General features: G+C 40.1%; 2 protein-coding genes across 2 annotated transcripts in view; one reads left to right on the forward strand and one right to left on the reverse strand.

The window, feature by feature from the left end:
* LOC144017443 (retinaldehyde-binding protein 1-like) overlaps positions 1–27,724 on the forward strand; it is a 179,125-nt gene that overhangs the window by 119,192 nt on the left and 32,209 nt on the right. The window lies entirely within an intron of this gene.
* Positions 988–25,998, reverse strand: LOC144016957 (mothers against decapentaplegic homolog 6-like). The gene is made up of 4 exons (XM_077518163.1): positions 24,758–25,998; positions 22,839–22,892; positions 20,847–20,906; positions 988–1,903 (listed from the first exon to the last, which is right to left on the reverse strand). Exons 1-4 carry the CDS (start codon positions 25,410–25,412, stop codon positions 1,266–1,268), a joined length of 1,407 nt encoding a protein of 468 aa, XP_077374289.1. The 5' UTR covers positions 25,413–25,998; the 3' UTR covers positions 988–1,265.

A 27,724-nucleotide genomic window follows, 5' to 3' on the forward strand; every position in this document is an offset into this window, starting at 1 on the left:
TCCGCTAATTTTAGTGAAGCCATCGACCACATAAGAGGCACATTTTGTTGAATGGAATGTGCTTAACGTGCGGAACATTACGTTTAGAACCCCATCAAAACCGAAACATCTGCAATAGTTTCTTACCTTTTGTTTGATGTTTTGGGAGCTCGACTGAGGTCATTTTTGAAACCACCAATAAGTATTAACAATGGTGGATCAATGTTCTTTTCCTCTACCTTAAATGTACTCTTTCTAGTTCGAGTCTTGTTTCTGGTACTTGCATCTGGGATTCCAAGCCATGACCATAACAATGTGATGTGAACTACTACTGCTTGAGCTAATTCATTGTCAAAACCTTGCTACTTTTGTGGATACAGGAAAAAACAAAAACAAAATAAACACATGCAAAAACCACTTACCCTGTTACTGTGATCTAGATGCAGTATTATGTGCAACAGTTCCCACTTTGGTTTCCCGTTGCCTTCAGGAATAATTCCAACAATCTACTCAATTGTTGCTGCAATCGTGTCCAAGTATGTTTTGTTAGTGAACTGGTGGAAAAACAAACCATCCCAAGAACTGTGCAAAGCCTGTGCTTTAGAAAAGCAGGTGTGGTACTCTGTAAGTCAGCAGGTTCCATTTTTTTGTGATCTTAAAGCAGAATAAACAATCTTGAAATACTGAACAACCATGAAAATAAACATACATTATTCATATTCTAGCAGTAAAGATATTTTTGATAGCGTATTGAAACTATTTCACAATCGACAGTCGATGCTAGTGTGAATAAGGATGTTTGGAACAAAATAAACAAGACTGTATATGCTACAATGTATACGGTCCCTGAAGTTATGATTTATTGATTAAATAATGACATACAATATCGGAAATGGATGGTTGTTTGGATGGATTTCGAGAGTGCTGAATGCCAATAAACTATCCTTTTGTGTTCAAGCACTTTCAGAAGATGACACCACTGAATATTAATTTAATACAAATGCTTTATTGACACGTGTGTAAGGCGTACTTTGAAATAGTGAAATTATGAAAACAAACTGGGTATCTTTACATTTGCAAAATGACACAGAAATTCTGTAATGCATGTATAAAGAATGAAAAGTGCATACTCTTGTTCCTTTTTGTTTTGTCCATCTACACGACTATACATAAATAGTTGCATTGTAAAATAACGAAATGAAGTATTTACATGATAATATATTTTATAAAATATATAAGCTTTATATTAAATCTTGGTAGGTTACAATTGGGATCCAGGCTGGGTGCTATCTGTGGGTGTTAAGCAGCACCTCGAGCCAGCACGGGCAGGAAGTGATGAACTGTCTGGAGTAGCAGGGGCCCCATCCTTTAGCAAAACTAATACGAACACTGTGGGGGTCCCAGGGCCCCTCCTGGCTTTCAGGCTTCACGCCATGCTCAGCCATCCAGTCCGAGCTCTCATAGTCAAACATCTTGAGGGAGAAGCCCGGCATCACCCTCTTGACGCTCAGCTCTCGAGCGCTAAGAAGGTCCAGAGTGGGCGAGTGGACGAACACCGGGTGCTGGCTGCGGTTGTACACCCACACGCCGTCCGTTTCGCGGCTCAACACGATGCCGTGGCCGATTTTACGGCGGATCTGTTGGACGCCGCTGCTGTTCCCTCCGTGGCTGGAGTAGCCTGGAAGCACGGATGGGCCGTGGCTGCCTCGGTTGTCATGGCGACCAGAGTTGGCGTTGGTGTGGAGTTGACTGAGGCAGAGGCCCGTGCCCTGAGGTAGGTCATAGAAGATGCTGAGCGAGGGTTCGTAGGCCGGGTAGAGGCGGCCCACGCGTGTGCGCTGTTCCCAGTAGGCAACGCTGCACCAGTGAGAACGATGTCCGCTGGAGGTCGAGGAGCCCAGGGACCCAAGGGAGGTACCGGTCTCTGAAGGGGACAAAAGAAGAGGAAGAAATTCTATTTATCGTATACAATTGTCAGTGCAAACACCATGAAAGTTGAATATCATAATTAGGGCCGTTCGATACCAGTTTTTTTTTCAGACTGATACTAATACTCCAACTCTTGAGTAGTCACCAATCCCAGATACAGATACCACTAGTACATAAAAAAGGACAGATAATTAATCCTAATAAATGTATTGTAAATGTATTAATAAAATGGAATAAAAAATGAATTAAAATAAAATGTAACAAAAATTTAAAAAAAACATATATATGTATTTTTCCTTAAAATTGCAAGAATTTCATAGCAATTCCTCTCATTTCTAATTACTGATTGTAAAACGGCCACTAGAGGGAGGCCGATACCAGTATTGGCCACCGTCAAGTGTACGATACCTTAAAATAAGGCTGGGATCACACCGATACCTGATATCGGTACTCGCCCATCCCTAATCATAATTCACAGTGGCCGTGGCTGACAGAGTCAGGGTGCAAATCATTTGATCGAAAATACAGGAAGTGTGGTTGTCCACAAGGGTGAGCACGGTTGAAAGAGTGGAACCAGTGTACCACTGAAAATTATCCAACATCACTTAAATGATCTGAAAATGATTTAGTTAGTACAAATAATATATCTTATCTTATATATCAACTAGACTTTACAGCGACCGAATTGGCTAGGTCGGGAATGGACGATATTTAGCATTTTATACAAAATCGGTAATCGGCTGTCATGTCTTAATTTGACCAATCGATCAATGACATAAATGATATGCTCCACAAAATAAGACATTACATGTTATATTTAATGTTTATCAACATTTTTTGATTTTTTTTCTCTCCATGCATATCAGTTGACAAATCATTCAAGGATTCTCGATATTTGTGGGCCAGGCCAGTCCCCATGCCCAACGAATTGCAGCAATGAATGTAGATTACATATAAAAGTTTTTTTAAAAGGTATATTACGCATTCTGCTGATGATTATATTTTTATCATACGTGTTGATCAGTAATCAAAATCCTGATTGTGTAAAGCCTAATATCAACCATGCCAGCAACATACAGGCAAAAAATAAATAAAAAATGCAGAATGCTGCGCACTCCCCCTATCGGTCACTAATAACCTTAATTTGGTTGTTGTTCGTTGTTGAAGACCATGTAATGCATATAAAAATGAATAGAGTATTTGTCAAACAAGTGTTTAATGTACGATTTTCTACACGGATACATATGTAGCTACAACTGACAGTGGTAAACGGGCAGTTCGTGAGCTCTAAACGTTTCAAACTCTTCTTTCACTCTTGTCAATATCCCCTCATTTGTAATATTAATGATGACTGGAAATAGCTTCCTCTGCCTACATGAGAGGAAACATGCCCAAGGGCTGTTTTGTGATACTGTGATTTATCATCTTCTTTAGTCTTTGCTTTAAATCTCGCTCAGGAATGTATGTAATATTTTGATCTATGTTCAGACAGGATCTGAAGTTACATTCAAGGAAAATTGGTTTCAAAAGGCGGTATGATGGTATGAGACAAGACGACACTGCATCAGATGATCTACTGTATCTTCCAGTTAGCATTTCTTAACAAAAACCACGGGAACCAAAACCCTTTGGACTAGGGATAGACCGATTATCGGCTGGGCCGATTATCGGCGCCGATATTTAGCATTTTGAGAAATATCGGCATCGGGCATTTTGACGAATCATATGGCCGATAATAGATCCATTTTTTTTTTTAAGTGTTAACTTCAGGAAACTAATTTAAATGTAAATGTTTTAAAAAAGTTTTTATTTTCATTTTTGTCGACCCTGGGAACTCTCTGCACCTTCTGTTTTTGGTTGAAATTAAAACTGAGATAAGTAAAAATTTAATACTTTGGATATTTTTTAATTTTGGAAGACTTTTATTTCGTATAGAAAAAAAAACCCTTAAAAATATTTTACTAACCCTAAAAGTTGCTCAATAAACATATGCTTTAAAAAAAAAAAAAAAAAAAAAAAAAGATAAGAGCTGGAGTTTGTATTTTTTCCAAATGTTGATGTCCCTTTTTAGTGAAAATGAATATCGGCTCCAAATATCGGTTATCGGCATCCTTCACTACTAATAATTGGTATCGGTATCGGGCCCGAAAAAACCTTATCGGTCTATCTCTACTTTGGACATCTGAGTCTGAGGTCTTGGTACGGATCTAGCTATACTGTACTTGCCTTGTTATTTTGAACTTTTCCTTTTTATTTGGCACCTTTGTGTGTATTCAAAGAGGAGTGTCAACTGTGAACTTCCGCCTCCTTCCTCATCACTCCTTCACATCCTGCACTGGAGTGAAGGTGAAGGGCAGCAAAGACAAGAGGGGTGGGAAGCATTCAGCTCTCTGTCAACCTAGTGCAAGCCTGTGAACCCTTGACCCCCCCCTCAAGCCCTCATGCTATCAGCTCACATTAACTCCCTCGCAGAGTGATGCCATTATTTTTCTCCAGAGACTCTACTGACACAGAGGATTTAAAGACCCATGCGCCCATGGCCCCATTCCTGTCATATTCCACTGGAGCACCCCCTCTTCTACCACCAGAACGCTACCCGCTTCTTAAATTTACAAGCTGCATTCGGGTGAAACTGGTATCGAGATTAGGTGTGCTACCTTTGAGCAGCGGCCATTTTAATTTGGGGGGTAGTGAGGCGTTTATTTGGCAGGGGGGGGGGGGGGGGACTGTAGGACAAGAAATGTGTGTTTGTGCAAAATAAGCGCACACTATGTGATGAGATAGCACCTCTCATGCACGCAAAAAGTGGGCTTAGTGGTTCCAAACATAAACCATTATCACGCACGAATACACACTCTCACATACACACTAACACATGCACACAAAATTGCACTTCTCATTTGAGCACCACGTGTGTCATTAGTGCATTCCAGGCTGGCAACTCCTGCGGCTGGAGTTTTTTTTTTTTTTTTTTTGCAGCTCTCAAATCACACACACACACTCTTACACACGCACCTGTAATAAGGTAACACAAACATGTCTGCGGAAATACAGCTAGACTTTATGACCTCACAAGCATATTTTCTTCCCTAAGTAGAAATAAAACAAACAGCATACACCATGAGGAAGGCTGCAGCTTTTTAACAGTTCAAGTGTTTTAACAAATAGACATGATGAGAACTAGAACTAGAAGCTGAAGAGATTTCTTTCTTTGTCATGCCACAGGTTAGGTCAGGTAAAGTCCAGTTCTTTATCAAATTGTAGGGGAGACTGGGGCTTGTTGTCACATGGGTAAGTTGTCACATTGCAGTTATCTTCTCCTCCAGAGGGCACATCTAAAAACAAATGTTATTCTGGTTTTGTTCCTTTACATGGTCATGGGTCATGTCCTGACAGAGAAGAGAATAGCACATTGGGAGCTGAGACGAGTGCCAAGTAACTCATTTTGCATAACCCAAACAAAAAAACAAACAAAAAAAAAAAACTGAACTTTATATATTTTGAAACAAACAAACATCTTCCTCCTACCTTCAGGACTTAATAGAGGACAGATTGCGGCATCTTGTCATACTTCAGTCATTGCTCTGTTTTAAGTTAACTTTAAACTAGAGCTAATATTTGCAAACATAGCTTGGGGCAACATGTCTGTCAACGTGTTGTGACATCTTACCCCATATAGTGAGACAACTTTGCCAACTTAGCACATGTTCACACTTATTTGATTGCTTATAATTCTGCACTGACACAAAATATGAAAATGTCACAAATACAAAATGTACACATTAGAAATTGGTCTTTCATCTGGTTAAGAATTTGTTTATATATGATGTATTGATTTAAAAAAAAAAAAAAGAACCTTCTGTAAACGGTTCAATGACCTGACACTATGCTGGTAGACTCAAAGATGCTTTTTGTTGCTCCAAATATGTATATCATATCTTTTTGACCCTGTAAAATACAAACACAGATAACTTTGAAGCCTATTATTTGCCCAATGGAGTATACAGTATGTATTCATTGGCTTTTGCACTGTTTTTTTTTTTTGTCTTAAACCATACAAATGCCATTCTGGCCCTTATTCTTTTCATAAACGGGTCTCAAGGTAAATTCTAGTCTAAAGACTTGACGTGGTCATTTGTGAAAGTGGAGGGCGTGCATTTTGTGTCGGCATGTGGGAGTCCGCCGAAGCCAAAACAACAAATGTCGGACCACAGGGCCGTTGTGGATTTAGATAAGATTACTCCACTCTGGCGTCAGGCCAAGACACATTACTCACATTTGAACCCGATATATGCAGACAAAAGGAATTTTTAAAATGGTTTTCGGCGACCCTGGAGGACAAGTAGGAGGTGTGAATGCGTGTAGTGTTTCTTGACGTGACATTGCCAACTACTGGCCTGGAATGCACATTACATTGGTTGTTCTTCCAAATTGACTTCTCAAAAACACAAAGGAAAAAATGTGCTTCCCTGTCATGTCAACGTACCGTAACATGAAGTTGTCAAATCACATTAACATGTAGTCTTTGAAAACAACACTTTTCAGTTGCCTGTAGTCGACTTCCCCACGAGATATATAAATCAGCAGCAGCAAATAAGTGAATAAATCACCTCAACATGTAATGAGACACCCCTGCTCAGACAACAAAGAGCACACAGTATCTCTAACTTACCACCCCATTATAGAAGAAGAGTCTTGACTTGCAGTAATCCAAAAGTATGTATGTAGATAGCCAGTTAAATTGTGACTGGGAAGTGAACTTTCTTGGCAGAGGTTTGCACTCTCTTAACTAGTTATTTCTTGGAGTGCAGGGGGATTTTTCTTTGACATCACTGACAGGATGATCAAGTTATTGTCTTTTTCTTGTTTCTTGTCTTATGACATGTAATTATGTCCATAAAGTCTGACAAAAGCGTCATTGTGGAGCCAAGTGAAAACGAGGAGCGCTTGGAAACAGAAAACAGACGCGCAATTATATTTAAAATAAACCAATAGCCCCACTTATTCGGTGACGTCAAAAGCAAAATACAAACAAGATCAATCATGAATTTGTGGCGCGCGGCATGTCATGTTTAATGTTTCTGGCACGGTTCTTAGTGTCATCAGGCTCAGCTTGGCTCCTATCCAACTCAAGGTAGAATGAGCTTGTGTGAGAGCGCAGCGGCGGGGGAGGAGCTTGTGGGAAACCGAGTTCTTCAATGGAATTTTTTAAGACGGGTTAAAATGAGAGGTTATCAGTATGTTTATGTTTGGGCCAAGGAAGTGTGTGTCTGGGAGATTGTGCGTGCCTGTACGCATTCATCTGGATGCGAGGGCTGCTAGCAATTACAGCGTCCTGCAAGCATTTAAAGCCAGCCAACCTTTAACAGCACTGTTTACCAATTAGATAAGTAACCTTTGTTGTTTCATTTCAAAAGCACTGTCTCTTAGTGCCAATCTCACTGTAAAACATTCCAGGCTACCTCATACAGAGTGTTTTAACATACTTTTTTGTTTTTTAGCTTCCTCTCTTGACCTGGGTCTTCTCACAAATGTGTTACACTACACTACATTCTACTTCATCATTTTGCCACAGCGCAGGCTGCGCAACACCAATATTTACAGAATATTTTCATGTTTGGCCTGGCAATATAAAGCAACAGACAGAAGACTGATATCTTCATCAGACATCACAAAACTATCCGGCTCTCTGTATAGATAATATCTGTCTTACCATCACAGACAATTGTGCCTGATTTTTATAGTTAATTTGCAACTCAAAAGAGACATATGCATTATATTTCCCTAGAAAAGTTTGAGGAGTCTTCACAACATGTCTGTGATATGCTTTCGTCCAAATACCCTTGAAAAATCACAAATTTTACTTCTTGTCTTGTTGAAATCAATTTCGGGTGCTGGCACTGTCTCAGCCAAGTGAACCAGCAGGGCTGGTTTTCATTAGTGGTGCTTAAACTTTGCTGCTCGAAAAGCTTCCAGAGCTGCCCCTCGTCATCTCGCCAGCAAGTGTATGCCTAACGCTGACGAGAGTACGCGTTCTGGTATGTGACCATCTCCTCTTGGACATTCTTCTTCTACTTGTGGAATGCTAATGCTAACACACCACATGAGAAGCTCTATTTTCAAGACCGTCACGACGCGCGATCTCGGAGGCGGGTGAGACCGAGTGTTGGTAATATTTCAGGCGTGCGTCATTTGCGCGATTGTGGACGGCTCCTTTCTTTTAAATGTGGCACACGCACTCCTCGCATGGTGACATCTCTGGATCAGAGTGATCCGTGAGTGACCTGACCATCGTCACTGCTCTTAGCTGGTGTGGCAACAAACAACATGAGCGGGTACCCTTATGAAATATGACTTAAAATTGGCCACAGCCAATATATATCATGCATCATAACTGTGCTGGGTGTTGTAATGATTTTAAAACTAAAATAATAATAATAATAATAATAATAATAATAATAATAATAATAATAATAATAATAGTAATAATAATAATAATAATAATAATAATAATAACAATAATAATAATAATAAAAATTTCCCAAATTTATATTACAGCACAGTCAACCTACTGCATCAAACTTATAAGCGGTCCAAGCAGGTGTATAGCTTAGACAATGTTCTGCCATCAAATTGTTAGACGCGACGGGCACGTGTCAAAATAGACACACCCTCGCACAGCGCAGACTGGTGCAGAATGATCAACCAAATTCCCAATCAAGTGCATCAAGACTTGTGCCTGAAGGGAAATCAGGATACGCCAGCATTTCCACATGCGCCGTCTACAAAAGCACAGCCTGAGGTGTTTTGGCTGTCTGGTCGCTAGTAGGCCATTTTAGGGTAAAATTTATTGTTTCTCCTTACAAGCACGGCAATGAATGTTCCACTCAGCTACATAAAATATGGACGTGAGAGCTGAATTGTTGTCTCTTTTGAATTCACAAGTTTCCAGGTCACGGTAAGTGAGGCTTCCTGTTACCCACCTCAACCTGCAGGGGAGCAGGAATACAGTTGGGAGAAATTGGGGAAGTTGAAGGGTGGAAAAAAAAAGTGAGTGAAAAAGGGAACTGGAAAATGAAGAGAGAGAGAGAGAGAGAGAGAGAGAGAGAGAGAGAGAGAGAGAACCTGGCCTGCCAAGCATAACTAGCATCCATGGAAAAAATGAAGAGAGAAAGACTGTGAGAAAGAGTGGGAGTGAGGGAGACCCTTGTCTTTCATCCACTGCCAAGGATTAGATTCCCCTCCAGTTATTAGACTCTTCCACTGTGTTGAAAGAAGTGGGTGGTTTTAGTCTTGCACGGGGAAAAAGAGATGAGAACTCAGCTACTGACTATTGTCAGTCACCTCCAAGCTGCCTCAAATTCCCCCAAAATCAGTATTAGAATTAGCAAATTCAAAGAAGAGCAAACCCGCCTCCCCTTATGGCAACAAATTTTATTTTCTTTGTTTGGGACAAGGATAATTAAGCAGCAACTTCAAATCCAGCACACCACAAATCCAGTTGGCGTCTTGACTATCTCTGCCATCAGACGACTGCGTTATCGCCAGACATTGGCTGCACAGTCAACCACAAACACGCACACTGCTCCCTCTCAGTTTTTCCATATGTGATCTTTTTATGTTGCAGTGTAAGAAGACCCCCATGCTTCTTGTTTAACAACACAAACAAGTATTATTCCATTATTCTGGCGCTTTCCAACTTTTTAAGAATCTGAGTATGCCAGTAGAATTCCACCGATGTGCGACTCTAGAAGAATTATTCCAGAGGAAGAGAGAATGTGACGAGTTTCCTGCATTTCTGCAAGTCGGGCCAAGGAATTCTTCAGGTTTGACATGCATCATTCGTCCTGGTCGACTGGACGGCCAAATATTATATCATCCACCAAGAAGTTTTGCCTTGCCACAATTTAATATTGGACCAAGTTTCTGAACCTTTACAGGCCACTCACTGAAGTACTTTGAAAATGTTGTTGTGGTACATTACACATTAGATTACAATTACAGCAATTTTCCTCACTTATTTCGAGCCACTCTACTTATTTTTATTGTGCTAAATGTCGGTTATCATCAATAATTAGCACGTGCTATTGAATGGTCAAGCGTACCAGTGGCTTTGATTTGTGGATTATTTCAGGTTATTACTTTTATTGTATCCAGTACAAATAAAATGGTGGGAGGAGTGATCACATTGATTAGGGCTGCACGATATTGGAAAAACATGCAATATGCGATATACTTGCTGAACATAGCGATATCGATATTATTGCGATATTTAACATGTACCTAAAGAAATTACATTTTTGTAACCTAATGAAAGAAAAACATTTTTCATGTGGCAAAATAAGCAACCTTAATGTAATCTTAGTTAATTAATTGTAATTATGTCTTGATAATTTTCAACTATTGAATGGCGATGAACATTTTAGTTAGCATCTGACTGGTCAAATTCATATAAAAAGCATAAAATTCCATATAAAACTTATTGCGTGCCTTTGCGATATGCATATTGCAAGGGCCAATATCGCGATATCGATATTTTTTCGATATATTGTGCAGCCCTAACATTGATTATGATTACATGTCAACTTTTGCAAGCTTGTGCGTAGACTTTTTGTTTTTTTAATAGACTCACCTCTTCTAACCAAACTTGGTCTAGGTACAGGGGTCAGCAACCTTCCCTGTCAAAAGAGCCATTTTAGGCCAAATAAATAACCAAAATTCTGTATGGAACCGCAAAACATTTGAAGATTGTGATGAATTAAACATTGTTAGTGTTAGTCTAAATTAGTACTGGGGGTCCAGATGCTAATTAGAGCTGCACCACAACACCAAAATATGCAGCATCCAATACTTCGACATTCATTTTCTTCAACCTTTCCGTTTCCATTTTTGGATTTTTTTTCTCTATTATTTTTCAGACTTTTTCTGACTTTCTGCTACAATTATGAAATTATCGGCAATTGTATAGACATATGTTCATTTTCTGGCCCCGTATCCCCCCCCCCCCAAAAAAAAAACAAACAAAAAAAAAAAACGCCCCCCCACCCCGGAAATTTTGCGGATTTTATGGACACTTCATTCTTGGAATTTCTTCTTTTGTTTTTGGACATTTCATAGTTACTTTTTGAACATTTTCTTCTCTGGCTTTTTAAAAAAAATACATTTTCTGACTTTTTTTTGGCAATTCCAAAAATATTTAATTTTCTTCCTTTCTTTTGTTTTTTGGACATTTTAGGTTAGTTTTTGAACATTTTCTTTTCTGCCTTTTTATTCATTTCTCTGAAATTTTTTGGCAATTTCACAGACATATTAATGATAAATTTCTGCTTTTCCTCTTCCTTTTTTGATATTTTATGGTCACTTTTTGGACACTTTTAGATCATTTTTTAAAAACTTTATTCATCTTTTTCTGACAACTTAAAAATTTGGTCTCTGACATTTTTGGAAAATTTAATTTTTCTTTTTTTTTCTTTTTTTTTAAATCTAAATCATTAATTCATTTTATCTTAAAAAAATACAACTAACAATGTAACAATTATTTATTTATTTACATTTTTATTTAGAGATCCACAGGGAGCCACAGGATAGGGAATAAAGAGCCACATGTGGTTCCAGAGCTGCAGGTTGCAGACCCCTGGCCTAGGATATGTGTCAGGCTTAGCGCAGCCTGGAGGCCGCAACAGGCGAATTAGACCCGATGTTGGTAATTTCACAGACAAGCACAGATCGCGAGTGCCAAATTCATATAGAAACATAAATCTTAAAATGAATAAAGTTGTCTGGCTTATTGATTATTTGAATGGGAATACACTCGGGGAGAGAGTGAAAAGTGAGGGGAGGGGGGGGGGGGGGGGGGGGGGGGTTGTATGATAGTTGCCATGCCCCCTTTCCAACACATTCCTGGACAAGCCCTTTTCCTTGACACTTCCTCCCTCCTCCTCAGCCAGCCATGGAGGTCAAGTTGACAAGTGTCTCATTGAGTCTCACGTGGGCCGACTATATGGCCTTCACTCCTCACAACATAATTACACACATTAGTGATGGAACACATCCACTTGTTCCACTACGAGGAAGAAATTCTGACTAATGGCTCATTAGGGAGAATTAAATGAGTATGAAATTCCAGCATGGATACTGTGGTCAGCAAACAGAATATACAGTTTCGTTGCTACATATAGACACAAGCACTGTGAGCGTTGCATCATAACAATGATGTCAGTAAAAGACTTAGACCTGTTATGATATTAATGTCAAAACGAAAGCATGGCGTAACCATATGCTGCAAGCACAACTTTTGAATATTGGATAAAAATGAACTTTCTCAAAGTCGTGTCTCTCGTGTGGCCTTCGTGAAAATGAGATGATTCCGTGATGACTCGGTAAATATTGCTGACACACAAAAAAGAAAAAGGCCGCCGCAGCTTGTGAAAACAAGGTGAGTGTTGCTTTTCCAAGATAAATACATTTGGAGTCATTCCGCATTGCATCCACAGTCGCAGCGCAGGGCACGCTGGCCTACATTTCATCGAGTCAGTGCCTTTCAACATCTGCAAAGAATCTTTAAGTTCAGCAGCATGGCAGGATTCCATTAAAAGCCAAATTGCGAGTTGGCAGAAACTCTGAGGGAACAAAGGAAAGCCACAGCCAGTCCTGTAATTTAAACCTTATTTTAAATTGTGAAGGTCTGACAACATGGACTAAGGCAGCAAACTGGAAAGACGTCGAGAAAAGCAGGACAAGCTAAACTCCATGGAATTACAAGTGTGTTCAATCAACACAAAAGGCAAGAGAAGACATACAATCAGTAAGTGGAGCTGACAAAAAGTCAGGCATGAAATTGAGGATGAGGTCGTAAAGCTGGAGGACGCGTGATCAGTTCTCGTTTGTGATCTGACACAATAAGGACAAAGAAGAAAATCTTTCATTAGTCCTGCAGTGGGTACAATTTCAATGGTGACAGAATCAAGAGATCCTAAAGCTTCACTTCAAAAGTTCCAAGAGGCTGGACAACATTTCTACCCCTTAGTCGTGCTAAAACAAAATTAATTATCAAATGTTCAAAATCTCATCGCATCTCCAAAATGCAAGTGACTTACCGGTAGGCCTTGTCCACACTAGGTATTTTATAAACAAATTTACGCCCCCTCCCCGTGTAGAAAAAAAAAATCCGACCACACTGCCTCGTTAATAACATTCACAAAAATGCAGAAGTGCGTTTTTAACACTGAGCTGAATATATGACTGGATAGCCCATACACACCCATGCAAGCCATTGAAGTCACAGGGCAGCCATTTTGCTCCTCCCACCTCATGAGCAGACTACTGTACAAGCTATACGGTATATGTACAGATGAGATATATACAGCTAGCTCGTAGGCAGTTAGTATAAGGCCAGAGGTGGGGTGTGGGGTTTTTCACTATTTTTTAACAAGTAAAAAAAAATAAAAATAAAAATAACAAACGGACAGTAGGTGCTGCTTTGAAGACCCCCTTTTGCTTTTATCTCTCAGTTCCATAGACCCCAATATTAGATTTGGCAGAGGCATCTTTTGTTAAATTAGTTATAATTCTTTCATATAAAAAATATACAAGTTTCCTCCTGTAAACATCATTAAACATATCATTTATACACGTTGACGTAAGTTGTAAGTCCTCTTGTTCATGTTAAATAAGTTTAAAACACCATAAATCATGCTGTTTCTAGTACGTACTGTCTCAAATATTCTCCAATTTCGATATTACAAATGTATAGGATCGTATGCTGAGAAACGTTTCTAGGGAGGAGCAATATGGCGGCCTCGCAACTTCAAAAGACCTATTGGCTATACAGTCATATATTCAGATCAGTGGTTTTTAAGATCATTTACATGCATGCCAAGCCTCTAGGCGGCAGTAGTTAGCCAAATACTGCTCGTCGCTTGACGTCACTTCCACTACCTCCAACAAGGTTAGAAATACATAACTAGTTTTGCAAATCCACCAAGCATCATGCCAATGATACCATGTTGTCTTGGAATGACCAAAAGGAGACAGCCCCTTATCCTCAAACTAATGAGCCAGTGGAAAGCCAGTGCCGCTTCTGAGGTATTCGGTTTTTGAGCTTGACTGGATAACCCAACATTTGTGGTGAAAGACTGGAAATATACCGTAATGGGAACTTCATTTTTAATTTAGACACTAACACTAGCGCAAATTACCATGTATTTGGCAATAAGTGGTTAAAACAGAACTAAGATCTGGTGAATACATTAACATCAGCAGCTATTAGCATGTTAGCTTAGCTGCTTGACAGTTCACTGGGAGGAAAAGTAGAATACACCAACCAATCACAGCATTATAACCACTTACACGATAAATGACTTCAAGTGAAAGTGTATAATTTACAAAAATAAGAATCCTCAGTTTTGATTCATATTGTCAGATGTATTGTACTGCATCATACAGAGACAGCTGTGTCTAATATTTGGTGATTGCTAGGAAAAGCTCTCAGTATGATGCTGTACAGTACTGCGCTTTACACTTGAAAATGGAATCTGAACTTAAATTCAATACATTTTATTTTATTATTAAAATGGTTAGGGTTAGCAGATTAGAGGTTAGGGATGTTCAATACAATTTTTTTCTGACCGAGACACATGTGAATACAAAACTCTTAAGCAACCACCTATAAGTACCACATACATACACACAATTTCCCTAAAAAAACTATGACAGATCATTTTAAAGATGATTTATAACGCCCCATTGGTAATCAGTGCCCTTGTTATATTGTAACCAGTCAATTTAGGTCTTGTTTTAATGACTTTTCTTCTTCTTCTTCGTCTTCTTCTTCTTCTTCTTCTTCTTCTTCTTCTTCTTCTTCTTCTTTTTCTTATTTTAGCTTCCAGCTCAAATTACACCAACATAAATTCCATTTAGTCTAAGATGCGAAAACCCATCTGCATTGAAACAAAAATCCCACCAATGCGTGAGTTTGTGTCCTTAGAAGCTAGTGTTGAAAAAAAAGGGCAGTGATGGAAAATATTTGAGGAAATGGCAAACAGTTAATGGTCCAACCCTTGATTTCGAATTCCATAGCCTAATGTGTCTCAGTCAGGCATAAAAGCTCGAGTTGTACACACGCGTGCCAGCAAACAGGCCACTAAGACGACCCGACCAGGCTTAAGCAGACACATCCAAGTTGGTCACAGCACCGTTTGAATGTCTACGGTTTGGACTATTTTTACATCTGTCCTAATAATACCTCGGGAATTGATTCTTCCTGGATTCTGCGCTGGAATCTAATTTAATATTCATGCTCATTGTCTGATGTGGACGTGAGCCCCAATCAAACATTGACCAAAACTTGTCAAACAGTGTCGACTAACGTGGAACATTTCACCTCTTGTGAGCCCACTTCAACAGCACTCTCTTAAAACCGTCTTCCAAACTTCCAAGAATGTCGGCTCCTCTCTTTGTGTCTTAACTATTAACGGTGATATGTTCAAACATGTATCAGATGTCACTCTCCAGAGTCAGTCAGACCCCACCGGCCCCCTCTCCCGCCTCTTTTGCAGCCAGACCCGACTCCCCCTCACCTTCCCAACTTCCCAACATTCCTGGGCTGTGCCCCATCAGTCAAAGAGCCAATTCATGGGCTTAATGCTGCACTGAGTGCAGACAGGGCTTAGAAACGCGATTGTTTGGCTGATACCTTGCTCAGCTTACAAAAAGAAACCAACAAAATCTCATGAGGGGTGGGAGAGGCATGCTTCTTAATTCTTACAGTAGTGATGCATTTGGCCCACCGGCCACCTATTTGTTGCCCATGAACTGTTATTCCTTCACTGTGTGTGTTTTGGTTGGGACAGCAAAAGGATATCAGGATTTATCTCTCTGCTAACGATACACAGACAACCTGTAGAAAATGCCCCAAAGTCAGTCATTACTTGGGAAGTTATGCCCAAAAGATCTTATGATGTAGGTGCCTCGAGGTACGTGGTACCTCTCGTTTGGCTCTGAATGTCAATGACAAAGTGAGCAGCCCTAGAATGCGTCTATTGTTTCTATGTGATGTTAATCGGAGAAAGCTACCAGGTGTTCTGCTGTGGGAAGTGGTGTCCATTGTCTTTCAGAATAAGAGCATAATACAGGAAGTGCTATTTAACTGTGTAAATGTTGCCAAATATGAGGGTTCACTTAAATTTGTATTTGGTTCTTTCTCTCTTACACAAACACACACCCACACTCACGCGCACGCACGCACACACCCACACAAACGAATACATGCACAAACAGAGAAAAATTGTGAGCGTTAGGGAGAAAATACCACGAGGGATGTGTTTAAAAAAAATCGAACAATGAGCACAGGAAATTGATTTTCCTTTTCGAGCCTGATATTGATTAACAAAACCATGAATCGATTGTTTGAATATCTTTTTCCCCATAAATTCATAAGAAAATGTAATTTTAAAGGCCAATTTTTTTGTATCTTACTGTTTTCTTGAAATCTACTGTTCATATGAATTTAAAAGTATGTTCTTACATCTATGAAACACCTCCTGAATTATTGCACTTTAAGACAATCTTTTTACTTTACATGTACAATTATTGAATTTGAATTATGAAAACATTTTCATCTCATCCTTGTTGATGTCAATGTTTGTGTAACATTTATGTGATTATAACGTGTTACTTTCTTTAATAAACTAAATCATTTAAAACAGTTACTGCCTAAGCCTTTTTTTATTATGTTCTTGATTTTCCATAATTAATCAATATTGGATTGAATTGAAGCGAATCAAATCGGAAAAAATCCAAATCGAATCGAACTGAACTATTGTGAATAGAAATTGAATCGATTGAGGAAACTGGAATCGATACCCAGCCCTACCTCTCTGTTCGTTTGAGTCACAAATTATTATACCAATTCTTTTAATTACAGAAGTTTGGTATTCCAGTATTTTTCCCCAATAACATACAGCATCAATATACTTATTAGTATTTAAATATTTTATGACAAGAATTTGGATCTATAAAGTTGCTTATTGCAATTTGGATCGATCGGGGAGAAGTGACACATGCCTGCCATAAGGCATTGGAATAAAAAAAAAAAAAAATGTCACAGACTAATGACTGACAAGGAAGAAAGGAGAAAAAAAGGAAGAAACCTTGATACGAAATAAGAACTTTCATATTTCCATCGATTCTCAGTAGCATTGCAGGTGAGTTGCAGCCTATCTCATCTGACTTCAGGCGAGACACTCACATACATTCACACCTTCAGAAAATTCAGTCTTCAATTAACCTGAGTAACATATTTTGGAAAGCAGAAGACCCACGCAAGCACGGGGAGACCACGCAAAAGTCCGATTTTCTTCAAATGGAAACACCACAAATGTTTTACTCTGCACCCTTATACCAAATGACTAAAATCGAGTAAACTATGTTTCCCAAGCCATGCGTGCACATGTGTGAATGAACGACAAGAAAGGCAAAAACCGACTTCCGTTGAACTCACACATGCATGTGCGTGATCGCATGTTTGCTTGTCCTGATAGAACCCCTATTTGAGCACACCGAAACGATCTTATCACCGAGTCATGGCAGAAATTCCTCTCTGTCTCTCCCTGTCTCACACGCGGACACACACACGCACAAAACGCACAACACACACAGTGACAATAAGAGCTGAATGATCAAAATTGATGGTGTCACATGAGGGATAAAAGTCTACCAAAGTTTCCATATTTAGAGCTGTGCTGTAAGCTGTGTTTAAAGGGAACATTAACTGATTGAATGATAAAAGAGGCCAGGGCAAAGGTATGTATGGACCACACCCTGCTGCTGCTTTTTAGTCCAAAACCTCAAGTAAATAACTGGTTTAAAGGAGAAGCCCAAAGCATATTTGTTGTGTAGAAAACATCACAGGCTATTTAGTGAAAGACTCACAATGGATTCAAAGGAGACAGCTAATGTTTTTTTTCTTCTTTTAAACTCATCCTCTTCATTGACAAAATAAGATGTTCACCTCCTGTGAATAACCACCTGTATCGCCACTAGAGCATCTCATAAAGTGCCAAACAAAGTCTGAGATGAGAACAATATGCAGAGCTGTTTGTTTCTTGTGTATTGAATAAAAGTTCCAGCCCTGGGCTCCACTAGGAGCGCGATTGCGGTTTGGTGTGGGGTGGGGGGCAGGGGAGCTGGGACCACACACATGCGTGCTCTCACACAAACACGACACGCGGCATGTCTGTAAGGAAACTAATCTAGCTCTGCTCAAGTCGCCAGGCACAATCAGTGGTGCCTCCTGTTGCGGTTCACCTTGAAAACAATGAGCAAATCGCCTTCTAACGTCGACTCCCTCGCAACCTTTTCATTTAACTTCCTTCAAAAACATCACTGTGTTTTGTGTGTGTAATTTGGATCAGACTCACAAAATGGTGTGGAATAAAAGGAGGAAAATAATCATGGTTTTGATTATTAGTTTGAAATGTGCATGTTGACTTTTTAGACTTCCTAAACAGAGCCAGACCGACCATTGATTGTCGCCTGTCGCTTTTTAGTAGATGAATGACTAACTTGCAAACATTCACACAGATTAAATGAGCAAGAAACAAAGCCCTGATTGCTGCCAAAGACTTGCAGAAACCCTTGAAGCATTCATTCATTCATTCATTTTCTAAAAGCAGCCTTCAAAATTCACAACATGCCCAACAAGAACAATATTGCGCAGACCTACAACAAGGACAATCTTTATTTGGAGCATCAAATCATGACAGATGTTGCTAAATATTCTGAACGCTCTCAATATTAGTGAACTCCTGACATTCAACCATTTTGAACAAGAATGAGGAATTTTGAACTGCATTTTCCTGTTGTATACCTAAATTTGATGCAGCTCACTGCATTAGAAATCAAGCACAATATTAATGTTTATAAAGGGGAAGTCAAGTCAAAAATTCTCTTTATAATATATTCTATGCGCCCCCACGAGTCTAAACATGGTATTCCGATTAATATTGCGTTTGTGGAATATGAATTGAGCAGCAAAATGCGCCCACTCATGGGGCGGCCATTTTGTTTTGTACTGTCACTTGCCGTCAACTAAAAATGACATCATAAAGTCCTCAACCTGTGAAAAAAAAAAAAAAAAAAAAAAAAAAAAAAACAGAAAACGTGAGCCGTGATGGTCTGAGCCCTTAGGTATTGTGATGTCATTTTAAGTGGCCAGCAATTAGTAGTACAAGGCAAAATGGCCGCCCCCTGAGATGGATAAAAACAGGTGGATTTTCTGATTAACCAGGATACCGCTACGCATTGTGGCCAAACTGATAAAAATTTGGTTGATTACTGCGGCTCATAATAAATCCTCATTGACAAGAATTTAGCTGCATCCTATAGCTAAGCGAGCTAGCTAAGTAAAGAGGGCAAAGTAGCAAATCTCCTTGCTATAACACTATGTCTATCAGAATTTTAAAACTACTAAATAGATCTCCCAGAGCCATCATTTTGACCGCTTGAGCTCTGGTAATGGCATAATTGCTTAAAATGATTACTACGCGGAAATATAAGCCGTTTTGAGTAGCTAGGAAAGCTTTTTCTTTCTTTTTTTTTTTTTTTAATTGTGAATTATGTATTGTAGCTCCTCTACGGGTCCACAAAATATCCTACAACCACCGTTTTATTGGTGAAAACGGCTAAATGAGTCAAGTACTGTATTTCTTAAACCCCAACAAAAACCTAAAAATGCTTTTGGTAATCAACGACAGGTAATTTATGGAGGTTGTGGCATCAACTTTCAATTAGTTGGGTGTGCATGTAATGTGTTGAGGTTTGTATGTTGTTGTTATGACATAGACACATTTGAAGCATTTACAGTCCATGGAGGAGCCAGAATTCTAGTTGAGCTGAAAAAGTTTGAGAAACGTTGCTATATACTGAAAACATTTGGCAGATGCCCCTTTACTACTTTACAGTGACACTACTATCTGGCTGAAAACCTCATAAAACCAGCGAACTATGCATGGGGAGGTTCCCACAGCCCAGGAACAGGCGGCCTTCAACACTCGTGACAACAAGGCAAGACAGTGATGAGTACATCAGCTGTACGTCGGACATGTCTGGGATGCCGTGACAGCGCTACGCAGACTTCATAGATGCCCATTCATCTTTCAGCACCTTCTACAACTGAGTCCAGATCGTGATCGAGTGGGTTTGTGGGCTTTTTTTTTTTTCTAATACTACACGGACCTCTCTGGCCGACCTCAGCACTTAAACAAATAAAGCTCCAGTTTCATCATCTAGAGGGGGCTGTTTCCTGGCCAAGCGCAACCTTAAGCTGCCCCCTTCCACATATACACACACAAATTCTACACCTAAGCCAGATCACAACCGCCAGGCTCCCCCCGCCCCCAAAATACAAGTCTCTTTCCACTGCTCAATTGCCGAGAGGAATGGAGGGATTTGAGGGAAGAAAGAGGGGGATGGGTGCTTGGAGAGGCAAAGGGGATTGGGTGTATGCGCGGGGATCTTATTGCAACTTCATCCCAGTGAAATATTTGGCTGTGGTGAAGAGAGGAAAAGAGAGATGGGGAAAGGAGGAGTGTAAGGCAGCATTGGGGTAGTGAGAGACCCCGGACCCCCACTAAAGTCCCCCATGCCTCGCTGACAATAGACGCTTTATGCTGCAGGCTTTGGGGTTATCGTAACAGCCTTCGAAAATAGGAAGGAAGGCACAACATTGCAACACCGCAATAACTTATCACTCCATGCAGATGTTCTGAAAGTAGGGGTGGGGCGGGGGGCATTACACGAAAACACACAAATACTTTTTGCCGTGATTGCTTTCAAGCTTGTTTACATGAGAGGTATATGATACACAAACAAATACAAGTTCATTGCCATGACAGGAGTGGACAAACATGAAGATTTGCAATTACTGAAATGTACTTCACCTGTGTAGTCGGTCGGCGTGATTGGAGGGGGCGGAGTTTCAGTGTCAGACAGTAGAGAGTCTGGAAAATGTTGAAAAAGGGAAAGCATATTACAAATTTATGAAACTGTGTTGATTAATGGAAACATTTTCCCATGAAGCTCATATTAATGAAACAACTGTGGCGCCATTTCTTTGTTTTTGGTCAATAAATTATGATACTGTGGACTCCGATGGTTTTTTTTTTCAGGGCCGATACGTGATTATTAGCAATCAATGACGCCGATAACCAATATTTGGAGCCCATATTTATTTTCACTAAAAGTAAAAATATTGGAACTCAAAATTTTAAAGAATACAAACTCCAGCTATTATTTTATTTATGTTTAGGTTTTGTAAAATATTGGAATTTAAAACAATATATTAATCAATTATTCAATTAATCAATTACAAATCTAACAAAAAGTTCAGGACTCTACCAGGGGCAGTAACATGTCTTCAAAGGTTAAATAAAAACTTAAGCAAATAGCTCCCTGTTGTATGCTACAATAAATAGTTGGGGTTTTTTTTCATTTCAAAAATATCTGAAGTATCAAAATTTTACTTATCTTAGTTTTAACTTCAAGCAAAAACTAAAGGTACAGAGTTCCCAAGATCAGAAGCATCTATGAAAATTAAAAAAACGAGTTCCCTGACTCCCCCCGCCCCTCCCCCCACCCGCCAAAGCTTCTTTAAATTAATCAATTATCTGTTATGTTCTGGAATTTGGATCACAAAAATAAGATTTTAACTATTTTTTCACATCGAGAGGCGTGGAACAAACTTGACTAGACGAGAAAAAAACAAGTTGCACAGAGGAACAGAGGTAATAATCTGACAACCATACACACTTCTCAGACAGCTTATACAGACGGTGAATCAATCTGATTGGTTGTGGCTAGACATGTGGGTAACAGGACTGACATGGAATTATCTGATTGGCTGTTGACTCGATCAAGAGATTAAAGATTCCTGACGTCACATAGCTTCTGATATCACATAGCGTATTACCAGTTGAAACTAGATGCTGTTAGATTAGTTCAGTACAGACACTTGACCTCAGTTCAAAACAGACACTTGACCACACGGTCATGACCCAAACATAACCCTTGCATGACCCAAACATAACCTTTGCATGACCCAGTCATGACATTATCGGCCGTATGATTCGTCAAAATGGATAATGCCGTTATTGGTCAAAATGCTGAATATCGGGCCCTACTATGCCTACCTTAAATACGTCTGATACTGTATAATTAGGAACTTGACCAAATATTTCTGGTAAAAATCATCTCTCAAGTTGCACAAAGCTTGATAACTACTCGCAAACCAGTTTTTTTTGACGGCATAAACACGGGACATTCCATGAAGTCAGCACACTGACAGTATGTGTTCTTACTTGCTTTCAAATTTAAGGTTTTAGTATTTATTTGACTACTACTGAAAAAGGTTAATTGAGAATGTTAACCAATTAGATGCACATTATAATTTCCATTCATCATTAAAGTTATTCAGTGTGTCATTTCTTTTACATTTCACTGATAGCTGTATTAATGCAATCAAAATGATTTAGGATGGTGGCAGTTTGACCCTGAAAGCTTACTTCAATTTCCATGACTTTCCATCCAACCATTTTTTTTAAAACATTGGACTAAGAGGTATCTTTTGGTTAACAACAAAACCAGAAAATCTTTTTTAAAATCCATCCTTCCATCCATTTTCAATAGCTTACTGTTTATCATGGCCCACTGGTTAAAGTTAGTAGTTAGTACCTGGACTGACATTTCATATCCTTGACAAACACTCAGTGGAAGCATGTGATTAAGCATCAGATTCATCTTTAGTCAAATGCTATTTTTCAACCTGTAATTTAACTTGCAAGCCATGATGTCAACCACAGAAGGGAATGTGTCAGTCTGAAAGATGACGACGCCTGTCATTTACTGCCTTGTCGTGTGTCTGCTGCCAAACTCACCCAGTGGCTTGTGTTCATCCGAATGGGACACCGAGTAGGGGGGAGGAGGTGACTCTGGAACAAAACACACCAATATGTAGAGAGTTGAAATGATCACTTTGTTTTGTTTCCCGTAGCAGTCATGTTTATCATACTCATACTGTGTATGTTATTGAAATAATATTATGATTTGTGCTGCATCGAAAACAGCGCAACTCTTGCATTTGCAGGCTCTATCCCTTCACTACACAGCTGACATAGAGTGTGCGGCCCCTTTAAGAGCACAGGCAGTAATTGCCGAGTCCTCTGTCAGATACCCAGCGAGTCAGTCTGGCGCCAGCTCTATGCAAACTGTATATTATCGGCACTCCTTCACCTAAATAACAAGAAGAGGACCTCCTTGTCAGTGGGAGACAGAAAAGGGGGGGGAACAGAACCTAGTTGCAACTTGAGAGCGACCTTCAGTCGGATCATGTTGCCAGCAAGTTTTTTGGAACAAATTTAAACAGTCTGTAAAAGTTGTGTTTGTATGTCTGGAGGAATAAAAGAGTTTTTTTTTTTGTTTGTTTGTTTTATCCGAAAAATGGGTTGCTTGTTTCGTGTCACTTATTTTGTTTCTAGTGCATTTTGACTATCTGCCTTATGCCTAATGACTTGTAAGGAAACCAAAACAATTTGATTCCTGAACAATATGTACCAAATGTTAATGTATGAGAAGGGTTGAGGCTATCACTATCCTTGATTTCCACATAAAGGTTCATGTGTACTAGTGTGCATTTTATGTCCACTATAGGAAGAGTGCACTAGTTGAACAACTGTGACTGACTAGTAAAGTTTACAGAATTACTACTATTTCTGCACACTACAAATAGAAGAACAACTGTGAGTTGTAGTGAGACAGTGTGTTACTAATGCAGCACAGTAACGTTTTATTGTGTACTCTCAGACTCAGTGTGACATTAGTATATGCAATTTACAGAGGAAGTCAGCCCAAACAAAATATTTACAATAGGTTAAATGCTACGGCATATTGTGTTTGTGGAATATGAATTAAGCAGCAAATTTTTTATCCAACTCGGGGCGGCCATTTTGCCACTTGCTGTTGACTGAAAATGACACCACAGTTACTCAGGTAATGACCAATCATGGCTAAGCTTATGAATGTCACATGACCAAAATAAAAAAAACAAACCAAAAAGATAAGTGGCTGCTTAATTACACTTTATTCTAGTACGGCAAAAAAAAAAAAAAAAAGACAAAACAACAAAAGCAGTGAAATCCACCCGTCTTTATCAATCTCAGGAGGTGGCCATTTTGCACCTTGTCGTCAACTGACAATGACATCATAGTTGCTCAGGGCTAAGTTACGGCTCAGCTTCTGAATATCACATGACCAAACGCAGAAAACAGGTGAGCTGTGAGCAACAGTAATATCATTTTCAGTCAACAGCAAGTGGCAAATGAGATGGATAAAAACGGGTGCATTTTTCTGCTTAATTCATATTCCATGAACAAAATAGTAATCAGAATACACTATTTAGACTTATGGCGCAGCAGACATTATTATTGTTGAGATTTTTGAGTTGACTGCCCCTTAAAACTGGATATCAAGAATAGCAAATACATGCTCAAATGGCTTTCCATACTCGCGTAACATCTTGTGTCAAACTCGGCTCCCATTGATGGCATGCGTCATTGCGATTAGCTGTGGGGCTGGTGTCAAGGTTCACCAAATGGGGTCCCAAAAGGCCCACTGGGGAGTAACACACCTCCAGATAGATAGATAGATAGATAGATAGATAGATAGATAGATAGATAGATAGATAGATAGATAGATAGATAGATAGATAGATAGATAGATAGATGGATAGATAGATAGATAGAGACGGATGGATGGACGGACAGACAGACAGACGGACAGGTGGTGGATGGATATTTACCTGGCCCACACAACCGGCTGTAGTGGTAAGGGTTGCAGCACACCTTTCCACCTTCCTCATCTTCAAAACTTTGGCAGTGGTGCAGCACTTTGAGCCGGGCCGAGAGCGGCAGGTCGCTCCATCGAAACATCCGGCCCAGGAGGTACTGAGGTGAGACGTGATGAGCCCCGAACCGCAGCTCAGTACCGGGCACCATGACGCACTCGCTGGGCACCCCTCCTTTGGACTCCACAGCCTTCAGCAAGGGATCCAGACTTCGCTCAGGCAGTCTTTTGAGAAAAGCGTAGGTAATATTCACGAGGTCACACTCACAGGGGCTCCTGTTGTCTTGTTGGGGGGCCGAGTGAGGGCTCCGAGGTCTGAGATCCCACTCCCCAAACAAACAACACGTCACCGTCCTGTCCGCCTCCTGTCCACAGCGAGATCCTGTGCGGTCCGAGGTGCCCCGGTCGTCGTCAGCCTGCTCCCCGTCCTCCCTCTCCCCGGCTTCCCCGATGGGATCACCCCCGGCGTGTGTCACCGGCCCCTGTTCCTTTCTTGGCATCCCAGAGCCACACGGACATCCTCCCTCAGCTCGGCCGCTTCCATCGCTCTGGGTGAGCGCACGACTTCTCCACAGTCGCCGTACGAGCCCGGAGCGTCTCGACCTGAACATACGACAACCTAGACCGTCCCGGATGCGTCGCGTCGGTCCCGTCCGGCTCTCGGAGGGTGCCACATGGGCTTTTTTAGACTCGGCGTCCGAGACTTGCTGATGGTGAACGGTGCGCCAAACATGCGCAGCCGGGGGTGGCCGTCCTCCGGCTCACGCGCGGCATTTGGGAGAGAAAGCGTTCACTTCGACATCACAGCTCCACGTGAAACACGCACACGTTCAACGTTTGGCGACTCAACTCAAACGAACCTCAACTCATTCAACTCCGCATTCCGCGCACAGTCCTCGAACCATAGTTAACCGCCAGGAGCACTAATTCTATGAATTGGCAGCATCTAAGCAGCAACGTGCCGGATTACATCCAAGAGGCTGCCAGGAGTTTGCCTCCTGCTTTGGAAACTCCGCCATCCATATACAAGAAAACTTCCGCTCCGACAATCCCGAGTAAAGAGAAATCCCGTGATAATCCCGTTACAAAATCCGAAAATAAGGCTTCGCACTTTTTAAGGAAAGCTTCTGTTCTTGGAAACTGAGTTGCAATGGTTCCTCTCCAGTCTACTGCAAACAAGTTCTCCTCCGGCACACACGCACTCATAACACACGGCATGCACTGGAAGAGACACGCAGCGTCAAGTAAGCCATAGGAACACAATTCTTGTTCCGCATGTATTTTCAGAATAAAAGCTCCTTAACTTGCAAGGCGCCCGGCCCTAAGCAAAATACTTTACAAGAAAATTTAACTTTGAATAATTAGGTCTTAAACAATATTGTAAACATGTGCAGATGTTTAGTTAAAAAATTAAAAGAAACCAAAGACAAACATTTGACTTTATTTGCGTTACCCAGTTCTTCCTCAATGCTAGTAGAATACATACATAATGACGAATACATGCAAATAAATAAATACATACTCCTCCACGCTATGAGTAATACAGCTGCAAGTCCCTAAAAGATGTTTAGTTCACTTCTTTGTCATGTTCATATGTGAATACCTGCATTAGATATAAACTCAAAAAAAATAAATAGCAATACATTAGTTTTATCACAGAAAAAAATAATACTAAATTGATTAAATAATATTGATAACAATAACATTGCCCCGCGACCCTTGTGAGGAATAAGCGGTCAAGAAAATGGATGGATGGATAACAATAACATTGCATTTAAATCCCTGTGACGTCCAAAAAAGTCACGTATCCATGGTCCAAATGGGGTCATAATTAGACGTCCAAATAATGGACTTAATTTGCACGTCGCTTAGTAGTCCAGCACTGGTCTTCGACCAACCGACGTAATACAGACATGATCTGCACGTCCAGAGGACGTCCAATGTTTAGTGGGTTATGCCTTGATCGAGCTCCATGTCCAACTCTGTAAATGTGTGACAATACTGGCAAATGATTCAACAAATACAGGTGGAAAACATGAAAAGGATATTGGTTTACAATGGATTTAATTTCCTCTGGCAAAAATGTGACCCAAATTCATTTGCAAATCAGAATGTGGTGTAGTCTGTTACCGACTAGATGTAACGCAGTAGCAAAGTCGTAATTATAGTAAATTGTATAAGAAGACACCTCTAGAACATAAAAAACAATTAAAATGACTACTGCAGTAACTGAGCGTGCGCTTTGTTGCGATGACATGAATTTGTACATGTGCCGTTTTCTATCAAAAGGTTGCGGCCTACATGATGTCATTAGAGGAGATGCATGGAGATGCATTCACCTCTGAGTTAACATGTCGCATGACCTTCTTGTAGCTAATGCTTTTATTTTGGAGTCTCTCTCTCTCTCTCTCTCTCTCTCTCTCTCTCTCTCTCTCTCTCTCTCTCTCTCTCTCTCTCTCTCTCTCTCTCTCTCTCTCTCTCTCTCTCTCTCACACTGGTTGGCTGATTCCCGTCATCATGTGCCAGTCTAGACGCTTTGGCGGCGGAGAGACGCACTGACTGGTGGTGCAAACGGTTTCAAGTTTCTCAACTCTTAAAAAGTCTTAACGTCCTGTGCTTCAAGAGGAAATGACATCGTGGTAATCGCAGGAACCAATGCAACTATAAAAGAAAAGACAAAACACATACTAAAATGTGGCCATGTCAAAAGGTGAGCAAAATGCTTCCAGTAGCCAATGGTATAATATACCCTTGGTACATCAGCATTTGTTTTTTTTGTTTTGTTTTTTTATACATCCGTTTCGAGTCGTTATACTAGAACACAATTGTGAGATTGTACAGCTGCCAAACTTACTGAATTGATATGTTGGATATGTATTTTAAATTAATGATTAATATACTCCAAAAGTACCACATAAAAAAA

The sequence above is a fragment of the Festucalex cinctus genome, chromosome 4 (assembly GCF_051991245.1).
Source record: "Festucalex cinctus isolate MCC-2025b chromosome 4, RoL_Fcin_1.0, whole genome shotgun sequence".
Classification (NCBI taxonomy): domain Eukaryota; kingdom Metazoa; phylum Chordata; class Actinopteri; order Syngnathiformes; family Syngnathidae; genus Festucalex; species Festucalex cinctus.

Bases quoted from the DNA above. Each gene is read 5' to 3' on its own strand.
- LOC144016957 (XM_077518163.1), bottom strand. From the start codon at position 25,412: ATGTTCAGGTCGAGACGCTCCGGGCTCGTACGGCGACTGTGGAGAAGT. The intron at 22,893-24,757 runs GTAAATATCCAT...GTTTTGTTCCAG, and splicing joins CAGCCGGTTGTGTGGGCCAG to AGTCACCTCCTCCCCCCTAC. The intron at 1,904-20,846 runs GTGAAGTACATT...TGTCCCCTTCAG, and splicing joins CACGCCGACCGACTACACAG to AGACCGGTACCTCCCTTGGG.